The following is an 18,794-nucleotide window of genomic DNA, read 5'->3' as shown; positions in this document are numbered from 1 at the left end:
TAGCAGACGCTTTTATCCAAAGCGACTTACAATAGAAAATGTAAGTCTCTGTTTCTATATAATAGAAACAGAAGAAGGGTCCATCAGCTCACAGAGAATCAGTGTACAAACACAGCTGTGCAGCTCTCTCTGAAGCAGTGTCAGCAAAAATAAAAGACAAAAAAGACTGAAAGCATGAAACTGCTGACCTACAAAGTGCAGTTATTGCTTCATAGACTTAATGGTAATGATAAAAGTATAGCACACATTTGGTACTTTTACTACAACTCCATGATATGTTATAGGGGAATATTTCCACTATACTTACCTCTATGTTGTGTTTGTACTTCTGGTTTTATGTTTGTACTTCTAACGTCATTGTAGACTCTCTCACACACACACACGCGCGCACACACACACACACACACCTACACACACACACACACACAGCGAGGGAGAGACGCAATCGGTTACTTTCATTCTTACTGTTTAAAAGAACTGGGTGGAATATTTGTCATTTTCAAAGAAACAACTGCTGCACAAATCATTGTCTTTATTTCGTTCTTGCTAAGATGTCGATAGGCATGTGGAAATTTAAATAAGACAAAACATTCAACTTTAACATAACACACCACACAAACGTCTGTGCAGTGAAAGGTCGGTGTCTTTACTGTAAGTGTGTAGGACGTGGCTGCACACTTCACTTTAACTTTTGACTATCTTGTGCACAGGCTTATGAAATTAACCAATACAAAGTAGTTGGGTAAAAGTCAATTAATGCGTTAAAATCTACTGTTTTATGTTAGAATAACCCCCCTTTTTGCTAAAGTGTTTATCTGATGACACAGCGCTGGACAAAATGCTGACATGAGAAATTTTAAAATGTCTGAGACGCTTTTGTCATCAGCATTCTACTTCCTCTGCCAGTAAAACTAAGTGGAACATTACTTATCATCACCTACACATTCAGAATAGATTACCATGCCATCTTCATATCATTTATTGACAACCAACCACAGCTGTGGTTAGAATAATTCAGAAAATGTGTCTTATTCTTCTTCGTCTTATTCTCTGCTCTTGTCAGTGACATGAGCAGAGGCAAATCTGTGAGATCTTAGGACAGGAACAAACTAGTCATTTGATGAAATTTCTACAGAAGAAATTTGACTATTTTCCACCCCCTCCTTTTTTTTTTTTTTACTTATTCATCATCCCTTTAAGCTCAGAGTTCAATTGTTTCCACATGAGGGGCATTTTCCCCCACAGTCCCTTCACTTCATATTCAGATACAGTGGTAGTGACTAAACATCAGCTGTACTGTACTGTGATAACCCCTGAGTCTTCACCTCCACTGTTCTTCCAGCTTTGTTTTCGACATTACACCAAGCTGAAGCCATAAACCAAAGCAACTATAGGACCACATATTTAAATTTGAAGACTGAAAGTCTTTGACATGATGTGTGGATGGAAGAGTGGAGGAGATGAAAAGATTGTACTGTCAGTCACACAGCAGTCACATGGCTGTTACCAAGGAAGATGTCTATCTCTCCACAAGAAAAACAGCTCTGTGGTTTCACCCACACACTCTTAGGTGGTGCTATCCATCAGCGTGACTTCTGTCTGTCTGCAGAGACAGACTGAGAGATAGATAGATAGATAGATGGATGGATGGATGGATGGATGGATGGATGGATGGATGGATAGATAGATAGATAGATAGATAGATAGATAGATAGATAGATAGATAGATAGATAGATAGATAGATAGATAGATAGATAGATAGATAGATAGATAGATAGATAGAAGGATGGATGGATGGATGGATGGATGGATAGATAGATAGATAGCTAGATAGATAGACAGAAGACAGACAGACAGACAGACAGACAGATACACAGACAGACATACAGACATATAGACATACAGACAGACAGACATACAGACATATAGACATACATACAGACAGACAGACAGATCGATAGATAGATCAATAGATAGATAGAATCTTTTACATTAAAACTACAGTATTTGTATATTTATAATATCTATCTTTTACTTCAGTTTTTGATTACAGCATTAGTAAATGTTTGTATTTCATATGAATCCTGTTTTTTTGCATGCTACACAAAATGGGACTAAAAGTGTCTCTAAAGCACCTTCAGCCTTATCGTACTCCTTAAGCATCAAATCAGTCTAATTAAGTACAGAGTCATTAGTTCCCATCAGTGTTAAGGTGTTTCAATTAACCACAGCAGATCACAGCGTGTTTGATAAGAGTTTTTCTGGCAGTGTAGGCCTGTTTCTACTTTAGCGGCAGTGCTACAAGAACTGACGACAAGGAAAACAAAGAAGCGAGAATGGGGGTGATGATTCACTTTCATGAGTATCCATCAAACCAAGACACTAAATGGCCTTGTTCCCATAGTAGTGCACTATCATACTGATGATAATGGTGATGATGATGGTGAGAAGTGTGAGTTAACCGCGTAGTTGTAAACACTACTGCCGTCACTACCGGCATGATGGAATAACAGTGGTTTTAGCATTGCAGTTCTGTTTATCTCAGTTTCACAGCAACAACCAGAGCTTCCCTGAATAACACAGAAGACTGTATTTGTAAACAAGTCACATTATTGCAGTGTCAGAATTTGGACAATGTTGCTTATTTATTGAGATTAGAAATCTATTTTACAAAGAAGGTCTGGTCAAGGTAGCAGCCATGCAAAAACAAAATGATATAATAAAAAGGATACCTGTGTTTATTTGTTACAAACCATTTCTGAAAATCAAGTCTAAATGATGCTGCCATTCATGTAGACTACACTGAATATGAATATGTACTGTAGTTTGTACTTTGCAAATAATTCAATAAATAATAAATAAAATTCAGTAAAATTAAAATGAATAAATAATAAATGCCATATTGTTATGTGTAAGAAAACATAATGAAGAAGAAGAAGAGAGAATCCGTGGGAGAAAGTGGGTCTCCCTGTTTATCTCTCAGTCTTATAGTTTCCAGGCTGTCAATGTCAGACCACATCAAAGTAAGTCACATGATCAGAAGAGGAACTACCAAACACTCTACCCCGTCACCACCCACGGGCTCATATACAGTATATATATATAAACCTCATCGGCCCAACTCAGAAAATCACATCAAGCACATCACGCAAAGAGAAAGAGTTTTCAGGAAGTGGAGAGAAAACACATGTTAGTGAAAGAGATTACCGAGACATCTGTGGATTTATTTGAAAAGCAGAATGATGTCGTTGGTGTGTTTCACCTTTGTTTTCATGACTTTTCTAATGACAGGTAAATTTAAACTTTTTTCCCTTTTACTTTAACCATCTTAATTTGTAATAACAAAGTAGATTTGTGTTTGCAGACTCTCTGAAGTGAATGTCTCTTTCTCAGGAGCTCATTGTGATGAAACAGAGGTGTTTGCTGAAGCAGGCGCTCCAGCTGAACTCCTGTGTAAATCTACAGACAATACTCCTTCTACCATCATTTGGACTAAAGTTAACAAAGGGTAAGACACTTTTTTGTTTTTCTCACTTGTTATTAATGTTTTCCCTGTTTCTTGTCAAATCCCTCTACATTCATAGCAAATCTTTTGTTGATATGCTGATGAATGACGCTGTACTGTTACACTTCCTACCATAGCACAGTTTGGAGAAAGCTAAAGAGTGGCCTGCAGTACTGGGGTTCTAGTTGGACACAGAAAGGGATCCAACGTGTCCAATGCCCTCACCCCCAGTTTGAAAGAGGCGACTACAGCCTGCTGATTAACAATGTGCGGCAGGATGATGGAGGACTTTACTCCTGCAGCGTGGAGGCTGGAGGACGGGTCACTAAAAACCTGGTCATGCTCAGAATCATCACAGGTAATAAACATCTACACAGCTAATAAACACTAAGCAGAGACATTTGGCCCAGATGTGGCAGAAATAAAGAAAAAGTATGGTCAAGTTGGAATGCGTATTATTTGGCCCAGATATCAAAGAAGAACCACACAATTATTTTTCTTTATATTGCCAGTTGTTGAGTTTTTTTTTTTACATTAGTTTTATTCCATTTGACACTTGACTTGCAATTTTATTATAAACTATATACACTAATCTTTCATATTTATTGACCTTAATATATTAAATAACTTGGTCACTAACTGTGATTATTTGCCCCCTAACTTGTTCTGTGAAGTAAGAAAGAAAATGGCAAATCCCATGTTCTTATTCATTTCTTGCATTCATATTCTAAGCATTCACTAAGCACACCAACACTCATAGTAACTCTAGCACATAACAAAGACATCTTTTATTAAGACAAATTAATTAATTTGTATTAATTTTATTAAGACAAATGTTATTTAAAATACTATATTCTCCTAAGAATATAATATTGTACCTTAATTCTACATGAAATTGCATGCATTTATTTTAATACTAATAACATGAATCTCATCCTCCATCACAGTGTCCATCTCTCCATCCGAGCCCATACTGGGCAGGGACGTTTCAGTCACCTGTGATGTGACTCCATGGCCTTATGGAGCCTCTGTGCGGTGGATGTTGAACGACAGTCCAGTTTCGTCGGAGACCGCGGTCGCCTCAGACGGGGTCAGCTCTAACAGCATTGTGAGGAAAAAGTTGGCCACGAGGCTGTCAGGAAACTGGACGTGTGTGGTGAGCTACAAGGGCAAAGAGGGGCGAGCTTCAGCAAACCTGACAGTGAGAGGTGAGAGATGTTGGAGAAATAGTCCATAGAAAACACACATTTTGTAAAAACATCACACTGTGCATGGTCATTTTTCCATGCAGATGTTCTTAAAATCCTTTGTGTCCATTTAAGGAATCATCCAACCACCCACTGACAACACTAAGGTGTATGCTGCTGTGGGCTCTTCAGTCACACTCCCATGCATCTTCTCCCCGGGCCTGATTCCCTCCTCACCAGCGTGGGAGAAACTGCAGCCTGGGTCTCTTTTTAAACCGTCTCCCAGTCTCCCGCTGCCCTCCTTTTCTCCATCCTCACCCTCCTCTCAGAATCCTTGGGATAAGTCTACCACTTTGAATGAGGTTGGTTTAAAGGATGTGGGCAAGTACAGATGCTCTGGGACCATACAAGGACAAAAGCTGACTCGGGACATGCAACTGGTCATCGCTAAAAGTAAGCTGACATGGTTTCAGATTGTGCTTGAGTTCACATAGGTGTGTTCATATAGCGTTGCTTCAGCAACCTTATTCTTAAAATATAAAATATAGCTATGCAGAATAAAATATGCGTAAAAATGTGAAGACACATGACGGCAAAGGAATACATTTGTATGTTAAGTGACATTTGCGACGGTAAAGTACATGTTATTGTTGTGTCGTTTCAGTTGAAAGCAGTGTTCCATCAAAGAGAAAAGGTTACGTGACCGTGACCTGCCAGCTGTCCGACGACAAGGACGTCACCAACTATGAATGGGTTCATGTGAGCTATGATGTCAACGGCACACAGTCTTTTGAGTCCATTCAGACGGGGAAGACGCTGAGTATCAGCCCGGTGTCAGAGGAGAACAGGGGCGCATGGGTATGTCGCTTCTCAGGCAAAGAAGGCATTCTGGGAAACATAACCTACCATGTTCAAACGATGAGTAAGTGGAAGACACAAAGACATGCTGGACTGATGTCCACATAAAACGTCATATTGTGTCTTTATCTGACCTTTTTTTTTGTTTCTGTCTACAGGTGGTTTGAGTGGACAGGAATCCACAGGTTTTTCACACAACACCACTGCTCTGGTCGGACTCAGTTTGCTCCTACTTTTTCTGCTGCTGGTTGTGGCTCAAATGTACAAGAACCACCAAAGGGTAAATATCTGAGCTTCTTTCAAAAACTGACATTCACTGGAATACTTTTACAGTTCTTTTCCAAGCAAAATCCTGAAATAAGAAAACACCATTATGTCTGTTGAGAATTGAGCGGGAGCAAAGAATGTGGAAAAACAGCCACATTTTAATGAAGAAGTTGAATAAAAAGAATGTCCTTAAATCTAAATGCTGCCTTTAAAGCGTTTCATTTGCTCTGCACTGACGCTTTGAAGACTTTGTGATAAATGCATGCGCTTACTAAAATGTAGCTTGTTTTGAAATAAGTCACTTGATTCCTGAGAATGCTGTGTTTAACTATGTCATTGACAGTTTTCATTTTATGTGTGCAATGAAAATATAATACAATGTGTGTATACTGTATATATGTATATGTATTAGTATATATATATACATATACTGTACATATATATATATGTATATAAACATGAGGTAATACATTCTAATTGTGCTATTTAGTTTCATAATTATAATTTTGCATTTTTTTACTCTCCACAGAGGAAAAGAGTGTTTGCATACCCAGCCCTGGAAACAATTGTTCACACCATCGCCAATGAGCGTGAGGAGAGAGAAAGAAACCAAGTGAAACAGTAAAAATCCATTAAAGACAAAAAATAGTCCTTAAGTTAAGTCTGTCTTCTTCATACAAATTGGGAAGCTTTTGTTTGCACAGTTTTTTTCCCCCAATACATTATTATTGTATAATAAAAAATGAAATGTTGTATGTTCAGTATATCGTGCTGTTTCAGCTGTAAATGTTTTAATTGCTCTGTGCAAGGATTGTATTTTGCATGTATATACATTGTGACAACAGACTGCTTTGTACATAAAGTGCATTTTAACAGAAAAATAAATCTGTTTTTTTTATTTGTTACATTATATAAAATCAGATTGTTATTGATATAAATTAATTATATAAAAATATGTTACACAAATTTGTATCTGTATGTACTGTAGGTAAAAATAAAATAAACACATTATTATACATTAACTACAGGTTCGTACAATGATCATACCTTCTGTAAAGGCATGTGTCGACGAAAAGTGTACTGAGCTGCAACTCCCAGACTAAAACTATTTACTCCATTTTCAAGATAAGCCAAAAAATGTGGTGTGTTGCATTCCGTGATCTCAGATTGTGGCTGTGCAGTACAGTTCAGCAGCAGAACTACACCTGACTACACTCGCCCTCTTCATGCTCTGAAAAGTGGCGAAAATCAAAAAAGGACAAAGAACGGGTGATGTCCTCCAGAAGTCCTTCATCTCTAGGTTGTAAATGGTCCATGACTTCTTCATCATCAAAGCACCAGCCTGGCCAGTCCACATTTACACCTTCTGAAAAGGCAACACTGAAAGAGAGAGAAAGAAACCATAACTATTTAACATTTCCCGGGCCTGTATGGTCTCTGCCACACGATGGATAGTACATTTAAATTTACATTTTATCATAACTGTAGGGACGGAGTTAATGAGGAGTTTCCATCATGCCAAAAATATAAAATGACTTAATCATTTACTCGCATTACTATAATTGAGTAGGTTTTTTGTATACTTGTATACTTTTTTTAAATTTGTAATTTTACCTTTACTTGTTATAATTATATTTTACTATAGTATGTTTTTTTGAAGTACTGTACTTGACTACATTTTAAATTGAACTGAAAATTGAACTGGCGTTTTTAATGTCCCTGAGTGAGTGAGAACGTTAAAGCATTTGTGACCTTTGACCCACTGACTGATAAATTATGTGTTTACATATTTTATTTTGTCAGCATTTTAATTTGTAAAGGTTTGCCTTAAATTAAAAACAGTTCATGTGAGATTTCTGTCCCCTTCTCCTTTTTGCACAACACAAGAAAGAACCCCAACCTTGTTAAAAAAGTGACTAAGTAACTTTTACTTTTTACTTTTACTAGTACATTTTAAACATGCTACTTTTTATTTAACTTTAACTTGAGTAAATTTTTAGACCAGTACTTTTACTTGTACTGAAGTAAAATTGCATCAATATAGTGAATATCCAAGAATATCATAAGCTATCATTGATTAGGTCTATCTAAATAATACTCTGATTAGTTCATTACATTATGGGCTACAGGGTACACTGAAGAAAAGAAATGTAATGTCTCTTATGTCAAATTTTAAAACATTAAAACATGTTTTAGCAAATGTAAAACAAACATTTATTGTGTATAGGTATGATGTGACATATTACGTCACAAGTTTATGTGCAGAAATGTACACGCTCAGTATGTTAGTTTAACTTGTTTGGTTTTCATTGCCTTTATCTTTTACATGTACTTTAGTCAATGGCCTTGCTTTATGGCCTCCATCTTGTGCCTGTTTCTGCAGCAGCCTGAATGGGTAAACCAGCCGGGGCGTTTATTTACACTACATCACTTCTCACTCACACATGCATGCTCTCAATTCATTGCCTTATGAATTATTGCTTTATTATCCTTATCTTATGTGCACAAATACAAAGGAAATATCACTTCCTGGGATTTAAGGGGCTTCATCAGTAACACTTTTCATTCACTCTCCTGATTGAACCAATTTCGGTGGACGGCTTAAAGATCAATTACACAAAACAAGTCAATGCCAGCAAATATGAATAACTTGAGAGTATGCATCTGTCTTTCCTTTGAATGACGTTTGTCATGTGATGTAAAATCTATGAAATGCTGCTCTGAAGACACTAGTTAGAGAGTTGACAGTGGGGACAATCTAAAGAAAACCTGAGCTGTAAGTTAAATAACATCTTATTATTCTATTATATATACATAACAGAAAGAGATTATAATTATTATTGTTAATATTAAGAGTGAAAGGAAATCCTCAGATATAGTCTGTTTTTTCCAATTTACATATTTTGAGTTCACACATACATAACAGTTATTTTTACATATGTACAAATCACTATCACTATTCACTCTTTTCTGTTTCTTTTCACATAGCTGTTATTTGTTGAGACTTTTTGTACCTACTATTCCATAGTGTTATGTTTTGTCACATTTTGTGAGTGGACCCCAGGAAGTGGAGCTGCTACTTAGTGCCAGCTAATGAAGTTCCAAATAAATAATAAGTAATATGGAGATTAATAAATGGCAGTGTGTTAATCTTTTAAACATAATTAATGATGAACAGAGTACTTTTTGGTCATACAAACCTGTTTCTACTCTCGTGTTCATCTCCATCTACCAGCTGCTCTTTCCATCCTTGACTCACTGTGAGCGCTCGGTGTCTCATCAGCTCCACCTCCTCCTCCTCCCATTCTGTGTCACGGTCTCCCTCACTGGGCGAGGGTGAAGGTGTGTTGGAAAATGAGGGGGAGGGAGGAGGATATGGCCTTGAATTAGTCTTTTTCACATTTCGCCCTGGATTTAATCCATCTCGATCCCTCACTCTCACTTTGGCTCTCTCCAGAAGGCCCTCCAGACGAGAGGGACAATGTCCTGGGTTAGGAAAAGGTATGTCTTGCTCTTGGGGTAAAGTGTAAAGGCTGCTGGAGTGCAGGCGAAGTCCATGACCTCCCTCAATCATAATATTAGGAATGGAAGCGCTCCTTTGGGTTTTCATTTTGTTCTGCAAATTCAGATTAGGCAGCTCAGACTCAGAAAATGTCACTGGGTCTGATGTGTCCCTATCATGCATGTACCCAAACATGCCTTGGTTTGGTTTTAGGGATCCAAGCTTGAGGACACGGAGTGAATCGGTGTTTTGGCCAGAAGGAACAGAGTTTCTCTTGTTTTTGAGGTTGTAGTCAGAGTCAGAGTTAGAAGACGAGTTGCTTGCTGCAGTCCAAGTCTGCGCAGAGCCGTACTGCCTGGACGTCTGGGTGAAGAGACCCTGGTGGACGCTAACCGGCCTCCTCCTTTGTAACCGAGGTGTCTTCAAATCTTTTGAAACCCCCCAAACCTCTGAAGACGCTTTCATGTCTGCAGAGTGACTGGACCTTCTCCTGATGTCTTCATTCACAGACTGAGAATGTCCTTTTCTTAATAGTCCTCCTTCTCCTGGTACTCTTTGAAACTGAGGACCTCCCCTTTCTTCCTTGGGAAGTGTTGGTTGGTAAGAAAACGTTAAAGTGCTATCTTCATCAGTTGGGTAGTCCACATCTGGTAATCCTACCGGTAAAAAATTGTTTGGTCTCCCAATTGTATTTGATCTTGGATCTTCAGCAGTGCTAGGATTGAAAAGATCCAGATTAGGGGTCCATTGTGTGCTCTGGTTAAAGGCCATGCTTTGCTCTTTCATCATGTGAGACTCAACTATTTGCTCGTCTTCCATTGCGTAGTTCTCAACTCCATAACCTCTCACTCCCATTTCTATCCATTCATATTCTTTGAATGCTTGTTGTTGACCATGAACACTCTTAAGTACTGACTTATATTTACTGTCACTGGGCTGGGCCTGCCAAAAAGCTAATTCACTGTTAGCGATCACATCATCTGCAGTTTGGTACTGTGCCTCTGCGTTTTTAGATGCCACCGTCCCGTTTAATGACGGTGGCATATTAAGGTCCTCAGAAAGTCCATCGTCAAAATGTTCTTTTGTCTCCATATGATCTGTCGGTGCTTCTTTCACAGGTTTGGTCTCCAGCTGGATTTTCCAGTTTTCCAGTTGTTTGTTGCTCTCCATCTTTCTCATGTTTGTCAGAGATACCTGACAATGAAACACAGAGATAAAAAGATAAATAAACCAATGATGAACTTGTTATTTGTACGTAATACTGTTTCACATAACAATTCAGTCAAGTTCTCAGGATTCCATTTATTGTTGCTATGAAAGGCGAGAAAGAAAGAGCCTTCCCTTTATACATCTATGAAAGACCTGTTGTACCTGTTAAGCATGAGGATAATTTAAACTATTGGCAAGGATGATTCATCCTGATTGGGACATGCATATCTAGCTATCTAAATGTTACATTGATCAACACTGAGGAGATATTTCACTGAAACAAAATGACATCAACTCAGCAAAGACATTAGGATCCATTCAACTGAAACTCCAAATAACCAACACGTGTTGCTACAAGTCGAACGGGACAACTATCCTGTCCACTGTTTGGTCAGAAATATTGTTTTCTACCTTTGCCTGGTGGATGGTCGAGACCCACGTGCTGCAGCTCTCTGCGGTGCCGGCTGCAAATATGTAGACATTCATAACACTCCTGAGCTCACCTATCTCCACGAGAAGAAATGAACCTGACAGAAGAAGAGTGAAGATGATAATCAGATCTATACGCAGAGAATCCACAAGCCTCAGTGTCTACAACAAAATGCTCTCACTCACAGCCATCTTTCAGTGCGATGCAAGACGTTTTGTCCAGGGCCAGAGGAGGTCGAACCACCTTCAGTCGCTCTCCTTTCTTCTGGACTTTCGTCATTAGAAGAACATCTGAGAAAAGTAGAGCCACCACCTCTAGCTGCGTTGGATCAAGTGCAAGGAGACACGAGCAAGTGAGAAAAAAAATTATGGAAAGGCTGTACTTCAAATATACTGTGTGTCCATGGACTCTGATTACCTTGTTGTCCTTTCTGTCACGAATCTTTAAGTTCTCCTCCAGAAGCAGCCTACGCACCACCCCAGGACCCACTCCTCTGATGGGACACGTGAGGTCAAACTGGCTGATCTCTCTGACATGCTGTCAAGGAAATGCATCATGAGTGATTATGTTAGAGGACTTGAAGATTACATCTTCTCTATAACATCTTACACACATTTTACTTTAAATTTCAATTTTTTTTAAATGTGATATAAATGCTACCTTGTCAATTTCTTCACTTATTCCCTCCACCTCATATCCCTCCACCCTCTGAGCAGAGATGGACAGAGCGAGCTCCTCATCTTTTAGCCTCAGGTAGTCATTGATGCTATCCAAGAAACTGTTCACGCTGGACAGCTGAGGAGCAGAAAGTTAGCTTTTCTGTGTGTCAGTGGCGACTATGTTGCTGTGTAGAGGACAAACAGGCGTCATGGTACTGTGTAAGCGTCTCAGATCCTCACCATGCCTCTGAGTATTTGCTGCACATGAGGGTCCTGGGTGTTTCTGAGCACAGCTTTGAGCAGCAGCGGGTACTTTGTGACCCTCTGATGAGGTTTGGCCTGCATGTCCCCGAGACGCATGCGGTCACACTGAGGATGAGTCTCCACCCACTGGGACAACACAAAAGCAAGCAGCTTCATGAATTCTAAACAAGACAGTGTATATATATATGTGAAGACTTTTGCAATGACTGAATTGTAGTTTTGCTTAATATGTATGCATATTGTTTCTGAAAACGGAATATATATATATATATATATATATATATATATATATATATATATATATATATAATTTCGAGAAACATATTCTCACTTCTTCCATTTGTCTCCACTGGTGGGAAAGCAGAAGACGGAGTATGATGTATCTCCAAATAAAGCAATACTGTATATAAACCACCCCTCGGGGTGAGTAAGATGTTATTGTTTCATACTATTCAGACCCTTCAACACCCACCCGAGTAATCATTTCCAGGTAATCTCTTAGTCTCTTACTGTTCAACAAAGACGTATCACCTCCCACTCACGTTGACAAGTGCAAAGGTATGACAAGCGTCAAGAGGCACGGGCTGAATTCAAACGTACAGTAAATAGTAGGCGTCTGCTTCAAAAGTGAAGTACGTAAGTAAAGTTTAAAAACAAACACGTCTGTCACATTTGAACTATTGTCAAGTGAGTTCACATAATGCTGGTTCAGCTCCACTTGACGCTCTCCGTGTTTCTCAGTAAAGCAGGTTTTAGGTCTTGTGTTGCTTGGCGACATTCGCACGCTGCACACAGGAAGTGATTTGTTTTACATAAAAACAGGTGCAGACAACAGCGACTTTGCGCTAGGAAAGCAAGAGAGGTTGGAGTGTGACTGAAAACACAAAGAAGCACCCACGAAAAGTTTGAGAAGTGAATTCATCAGCTCAAAACGCTCCCTCAGACAGGTCTGATAGTATTGCTTGACAGAGCCCCTTTTCAGATGACGGATGAAGCATTCAAATAATATCTTTTCTGTTCATGACTACCAAACAGAGGTAGAATATTAACATAATAGGGACAATTTCAGAAGAATCACCAAAAGGTACGGACTGGAGCTTTAATGCACAAGAGAGCATCATTAATGTCTAATTAAAATGTGTTTTTTTTTGCATTACTGCATTTCCAGGTGCTGCTTGTTATACACTTTAATTTCTCATAACATTCCTGCATTCAGGTTAGTGATGTAACCAACCACACAGAGCCACCAATAACAGAACAGTCATTACATTACACTTAGACTGCCATTCAGCCACCATTCAGGTTAGTATTTCAGTTTGTGAAGTTTAACCACGAGTTGTTAGTCGCTTTGGATAAAAGCGTCTGCTACATGTAATGTGAGTTAAACGTGTTTAATGTTGCATGTCGTACACATGGACGCTGCCTCACTGTACCTGAACATACGTGAGGAAATGTGGGTTGCTCTCCATCTGCCTGCGCGTGAATTCAAGATTGTTTTCCTCCTCCCAACAGTAGTGCTGATAGGAGGGAAAACGTTCATGGAACTGAGACACAAAGAGAAAACAGTGGTTGATAATGTGAAAAGTACAATTAAAAATACTATTAGTATTAGTATTTTACTCATTAAAATCAGTTTAACTGTCACATGAAAATTAAAATGCTGAAGAATTATGTATATGGATAATTTGTTGTTTTGCTTTGCTGACGGGCAGAAAAACACACGTGTGTTTAGTGCATTTTAAACAGTGAGCTGTTACCTGCAGACAACCGGCCTCTAACATCATTGGGTCAAAGGGCTTGCCTGTCGTGCGGACTTCCTGTAACATAGGATAGATGACCTCCTGCCAGAGCAGCTGATGTGCACTGAGAATGGAGGAGACGTTGGAGAAAAGCTGCTCGGTCGTCACCTATCAGTAGGCGGGAGTCAAAACAAAAATAATCATCATTAAAAACCAAAATGAAAGTGTTAAAGTTAAACTCCCCTGCTGTGATAGTTTCCATCCTCTCAGTGGAAATGTGTTGGTTGTGCTACATTTCCATTTGTGCTTGTCTGTTGTGTTCTGTATGAGCTTGAGCGGATGTTTCTGTGTGTGGAAGGTGATCTGTGTCAGTGGTATGCAGAACAGTGGAAAATAGGCCTGTAGATGAGTTTTGGTGAGGTGCTGTGTTTTCAGTGTAGATGAGGGAGGCTGCATATGTTCTGCACACTGACCTCCAGGAGAAATCCATGCAGGTGGAGGTTGACGAGAGCGGCGATCACCAACTGTGAGGGAAAACCACAGCTCTGTTTACATCAATATGAATCTGACAACGGCAGCAGGTAGAGATGAGCAGCATCTTACATCTTTGATGATAATTAGTTTGTTGATGTAGGTGAGTTCAGTGTGAACAAACTCCCACAGCGCCTCCTGCTGGTGTCTCTGCATCTTGGACATAGTCTGATCATGAGAATGACAGAGAGGAAGAGTGTGGGAAAAAAAGGAAAGTAAGAAGACAATCAGTAAAAATACTTCCCATAAGTATGCTTGTATAAGTGTCTGAATTCCTTAAAATAAAAGTAAGTACTTTTCTTTACAGGGGCCTGAATGGACAAGCCAACCAGAGTGTGTGTTTCTTTGAAGCAGAAGCTACTATTCAAACAAATAAAAACATATTTTTTGGTATGTGAAGGTTTCCTGACACACCTGGAAAAGGGAGGAGTGAGCATAGACACATATATGTAGATGTCATATTGACCGCTGGAGAGTGTGTAACTGTTGCCGGCATCGAGAGTGACAAGGATGCAACACTGCTGAGTATCCCTGGTAACAAGTCACCTACAGCATGTCTCCATGTTTGTCAAGGTATGTTATGATCTCTATCATTTTCTGTCATGAATGAAAATGAATATAAATCATTAAATATAAAAACGATGAATCCAAATCAGTTACATTTCAGTGTTAGAGCATTAAATTCAGTATGTAATGTATTGATGATAAGATGGTAAGATGGCTGACATGTTGATGTATATCACTGCAATGGGCAAACACAGTTATGGAAGAGGATTAGGGCCACATGTAAACAAAAACTGTGAGTGGATTTTTTATGGATATTTCTAAAAAAAAAAAGGTGTCTCAATTTGTCTATTGCTACCGTTTGCAATGGTGAAGAATTGTCTTACAAATGGGCTTGAAATTGTCGACCAACGTTGAATACGTTCTCTGGTTTCAAGAACCATTATTCCAACTAGAGTAGAGTTTCAATAAAGCGATGTGTATGTCTGCCAGAGCAGAACACGTTTGGAACAAGAGTAGAGCTCTAACGCACAAAGGAATAAGCCGTATCAGCCTTCAACTACAAAGGGAACCTCCTACTTCAATTCAGTCTCATTTTTATGGTATTGTACTTGAAGAAAAGGACCCATACTGAATGAGAGTGCACTATATCTGTCCAGTTGTTTTCCAGTGTTGTTCCTTGACTTTCCTCCTTCCATTTCCACTTCAGGCTGACTGGCACAGCGAAGGCCTCCAGCTCCCGCTTCAACACGTCCAGCTGACCTCGCTCCTGAGGAGTTGGCACAAGGCAGAGAGATGGAAAGATGAATCAGCCGTTGTGAACACATGAGTTTGGTCATAACGTCTGAAGTCTAAAAAAAATATATGCCGCCAAAGCGGTGCAGTTGTTTCAGTTATTTGAGTGGGCGTACAGGGTTCGAGAGCAAGTCTGTATCTGTTTCCAAACATGTCAGCATGAGACATGAGACAAGTTAATACCTCAGACACGGGGTTCTTGTCAGACACTCCCTGACTGAACAGGACCTGCCTCAGCGCCGCTCTAGGTCTGGTCCCCGCAGATGTTCCTTTACTCACTGTTGCAAAGTCAGTCACAACCTTCTGTTTGGTCCTTCTCTGGAAAGTCAGACATTTGTACATTTCAACTTGTGCAGAACTTGTGCAGAATTTTAAAAGCCTAAGCAAAAGCCTCTGTAAATATATCTGTCTCAGTCAGAATTCAGGGAACATTGTATGTATATGGTATTTCCTCAGATTTTTCAACACTCAAATCATATTCATGTCGAGAAAAGGTACACATTGATATAATCTTACTGCAGTAGTCTCAAGCAAAAGGTATTTTTAAAGGAAAGATTTAAATTGAAATAGCTGCTTTCAGACAGAGAGACAGACAGACGAAGTAATAGAGAGATATGCTGGGGAGAAATGTTAATTTGATTTAATATTATTGTTTTCATTTTTCATAGTAAAGTAAAACTTGGCTCATTAGTAATAAATAATAACTACACATTTATCCATATGCACCTTTCTAAAACCCACCTTACATCAGAGTTAAACAACAATATAAAATAGAGCAATGACAGTGGAACAATAAAACAATGAATTATACAACAGAACAAATACATATAATATATACACACCATCTTTTGAGCCTCAACAAATGCTCATCAAATAATCCACAATATATGAAAAAACTACATGGAAGTTTTTTGACTTGCCTGATAGCCCAGTGTACTGAACTTCTGTTTGTCTGCTGACCCCTTGTGGTGGAGGTTTATCTCTGCAGCTGGTGGCGTCCCATTGACAACATCCGTCTCTCTGCTTTCACTGTCCCTCTGCCTCTCCCAGTCCACAGTGTCCTTCCACAGCACCGGCCCTTCCGCCGTCTGTGACTCATTTTCTCCACCACTGTTTACATGCAGTGATTTTGAGGAAAAGCTGAGGAGAAACACACGCATGGTTAATCTTTGCCAGAATTAGGGCGAGTGAGATCAAGGGACTGTGTGTGCCCTCATATTAATTTAAGGAGTTGACTAAGATTTCCTTATCAGGGCTAAAGCTTTATGAATCTTTAATAATCTTAAACAAACAAATATACACAGCTGTGTTTAAGCCAGGTTAGGTTTCGGCCTTTGACCCCTCAAAATAAAGCTGAGTCTGCATGTTGCAGGTTGCATATGTCAAAACTAGATAGAGTATATATAGTGTGTTTATGTGACAAAATACAGTATGTAGAATGTTCACTGTACAGTAAACACTTATTAAAATACACCAATACTACCAAAGTACAAAAACGCAAATATCTAAACAACCAATCACATGGTAGCAAATCATTTAGGCATGTAGACATGGTTAATATGATCTACTGAGGTTCCAACTGAGTGGGGAAAAAACATGATTTGTTACTTTGAACGTGGCACAGACGAGCTGGTCTCATTTCAGAAGCTGCTCCTGTGACACACGACCATCTCGTTGTTCACAGAGAATGTTCAGAAAGAGAGAAACTATCCAGTGAGCAGCAGTTCTTTCAGAATAAAAGATGCCCAGAGTTAAGAGGAGAATGACCTGATAGATATTCAAATAACAACTTAATAATAACTGAGGTATTCAGAAGACCATTTCTGAACACACACCACATCAAAACTTTAAACAGGTGAACTACGGCAGCAGAAGACCACACCAGACCCTTTATTAGGTTCACAAAGTGAGTTTATTACCAGAATATGGCAATGGTGAGAACGCATTGTGTGCGCAAGTGTGATTTTCTGTCATGTTTTGATTTGTGAAACTGATGCTGTATAAACTCTGTCCTGATTTTGTACAGCTGGCTCGATTCATTCTTTTTACAACCCCAAAGTTAAGAGCTGCTGTGTTAGGATAAGAATGTATGAATAGTTTAGATTAAAATTAAAGCACAAAACTTGCACTTAATGTTTATATTTGTTGATGCAAAAGTTGGTATTCCCAATACTGAAATACCATAAAATGTTAAATATCTTGTAATACATAAGCAAATGATTTTCTATTGCAAGTAAGTAAATAGCAAAAGTGAGGCAGGTAACTAGACTGTCAGTGTTGCATGTTCAGACCATCCCACTAATTTAACAGGACACTGTTAGTGTTTCACATGGCTGCATCTCCAGTTACACAGATATGCAGACCGCAATATTACTCCAGGTCTTATCTGTGGTTGTTGGGTCCCACAGACCTGACCTCACGATTCACTTACTCAGGTTGTATGTTACATTGAAGATTGTATCTCCATTCTCAGGAAGCTACTGTGTCTCAATGAATTATGTCACTATCTGCGGCTGCAGTCGTTGCAGAGAAATGCTGTTTCCATTCTGCTGACTCAATGGTGTTGCCTGACAGAAAAAGCAGGATTTGAAGTGCAGCGTGGAAGCAGTGCTGAGGCATTCCTGATCATATTTGCATGGTTTAGTCTAGTTTTACTAAAAAGCTTACTCAAGTAAACAAACTGCAGCCAGGAACACCGCACTAATCTGTTCATACTACATGTCAAACATCAAGAGACTGACGCAAGTGCTTTCATCACGGTGTCATACATGTTTACATTTGCTGTCTCTATCCCACAATAACACACTACACATGTCTGGAAGACAATTACATTTGATTTGGCCCATTTAAGGAAAACAGGAAAAAGGCATTTTAGTTGTTTTTTTTAGCCTCAGTAAAACAACCAATCAAATGCTAAAGAAAAGCCCACAGATCCACACAAAAGCTTTAAGGTGGAGGTGTCTGTTGTGCTGCTCCTACACACTGCTCCTACACACTGCACTCCTGTACATTTTCACACCACCTGATTTACTTTATTGTAGATAATATTGTGTGATTTACCTGGGTTTGGTTGAATCCATTGCGTTTCACCGAGTCATCTTTGGTTTCTGTTAGCTTTCTCCTCCTCTCTCTCTCTTTACCTTCATGGGTCCCTCCCTCTCTGGCTTTCACCTGCACCCCTTCCCTCTTCAACTGGCCCGACGAGAACAACTGGATTCTGCAGCCAACAAATCAGTGCTCGGGGCTGGTTAATGTGTCGCAGTTGAAAGTGCTTAGTGGAGCTGGCGCCATGATGGGTTTCTTTGAGGGTGATCTGTTGTTATTTCAGGTCAACTGGGAATTT

The 18,794-nt window shown here is 39.3% G+C and overlaps 2 protein-coding genes across 2 annotated transcripts; one reads left to right on the top strand and one right to left on the bottom strand.

The window, feature by feature from the left end:
* Positions 1 to 2,557: 2,557 nt before the first annotated feature.
* LOC131470754 (lymphocyte activation gene 3 protein-like) lies at positions 2,558 to 7,457 on the top strand. Its single transcript, XM_058646691.1, has 8 exons — positions 2,558 to 3,292; positions 3,395 to 3,509; positions 3,644 to 3,864; positions 4,454 to 4,714; positions 4,829 to 5,146; positions 5,358 to 5,615; positions 5,710 to 5,831; positions 6,348 to 7,457. Exons 1-8 carry the CDS (start codon positions 3,241 to 3,243, stop codon positions 6,441 to 6,443), a joined length of 1,443 nt encoding a protein of 480 aa, XP_058502674.1. The 5' UTR covers positions 2,558 to 3,240; the 3' UTR covers positions 6,444 to 7,457.
* Positions 7,018 to 18,609, bottom strand: plekhg6 (pleckstrin homology domain containing, family G (with RhoGef domain) member 6). Its single transcript, XM_058647781.1, has 15 exons — positions 18,512 to 18,609; positions 16,372 to 16,591; positions 15,635 to 15,769; positions 15,288 to 15,425; positions 14,225 to 14,320; positions 14,095 to 14,145; positions 13,640 to 13,789; positions 13,316 to 13,426; positions 11,859 to 12,008; positions 11,620 to 11,754; positions 11,377 to 11,496; positions 11,145 to 11,277; positions 10,941 to 11,056; positions 9,019 to 10,514; positions 7,018 to 7,198 (listed from the first exon to the last, which is right to left on the bottom strand). The coding sequence occupies exons 1-15, from the start codon at positions 18,529 to 18,531 to the stop codon at positions 7,018 to 7,020; spliced, it is 3,252 nt and encodes a 1,083-aa protein (XP_058503764.1). The 5' UTR covers positions 18,532 to 18,609.
* Between the last annotated feature and the right edge of the window lie 185 nt (positions 18,610 to 18,794).

This window comes from Solea solea, chromosome 13 (genome assembly GCF_958295425.1).
Source record: "Solea solea chromosome 13, fSolSol10.1, whole genome shotgun sequence".
NCBI classification, from domain to species: domain Eukaryota; kingdom Metazoa; phylum Chordata; class Actinopteri; order Pleuronectiformes; family Soleidae; genus Solea; species Solea solea.
Note: the sequence above shows the minus strand (reverse complement) of the source record. Positions and strands in the feature narration are given on the sequence as shown.

Excerpts from the sequence above, each read along its gene's own strand:
- plekhg6 (XM_058647781.1), bottom strand. The coding sequence starts at position 18,531 with ATGGATTCAACCAAACCCAG. Across the intron at positions 15,770-16,371 it reads TCAGTACACTGGGCTATCAG|AGAAGGACCAAACAGAAGGT; the intron begins GCAAGTCAAAAA and ends CTGACTTTCCAG. Across the intron at positions 15,426-15,634 it reads ACAAGAACCCCGTGTCTGAG|GAGCGAGGTCAGCTGGACGT; the intron begins GTATTAACTTGT and ends CCAACTCCTCAG.
- LOC131470754 (XM_058646691.1), top strand. The coding sequence starts at position 3,241 with ATGATGTCGTTGGTGTGTTTCACCTTTGTTTTCATGACTTTTCTAATG. Across the intron at positions 4,715-4,828 it reads AGCAAACCTGACAGTGAGAG|GAATCATCCAACCACCCACT; the intron begins GTGAGAGATGTT and ends TGTCCATTTAAG. Across the intron at positions 5,616-5,709 it reads CTACCATGTTCAAACGATGA|GTGGTTTGAGTGGACAGGAA; the intron begins GTAAGTGGAAGA and ends TTCTGTCTACAG.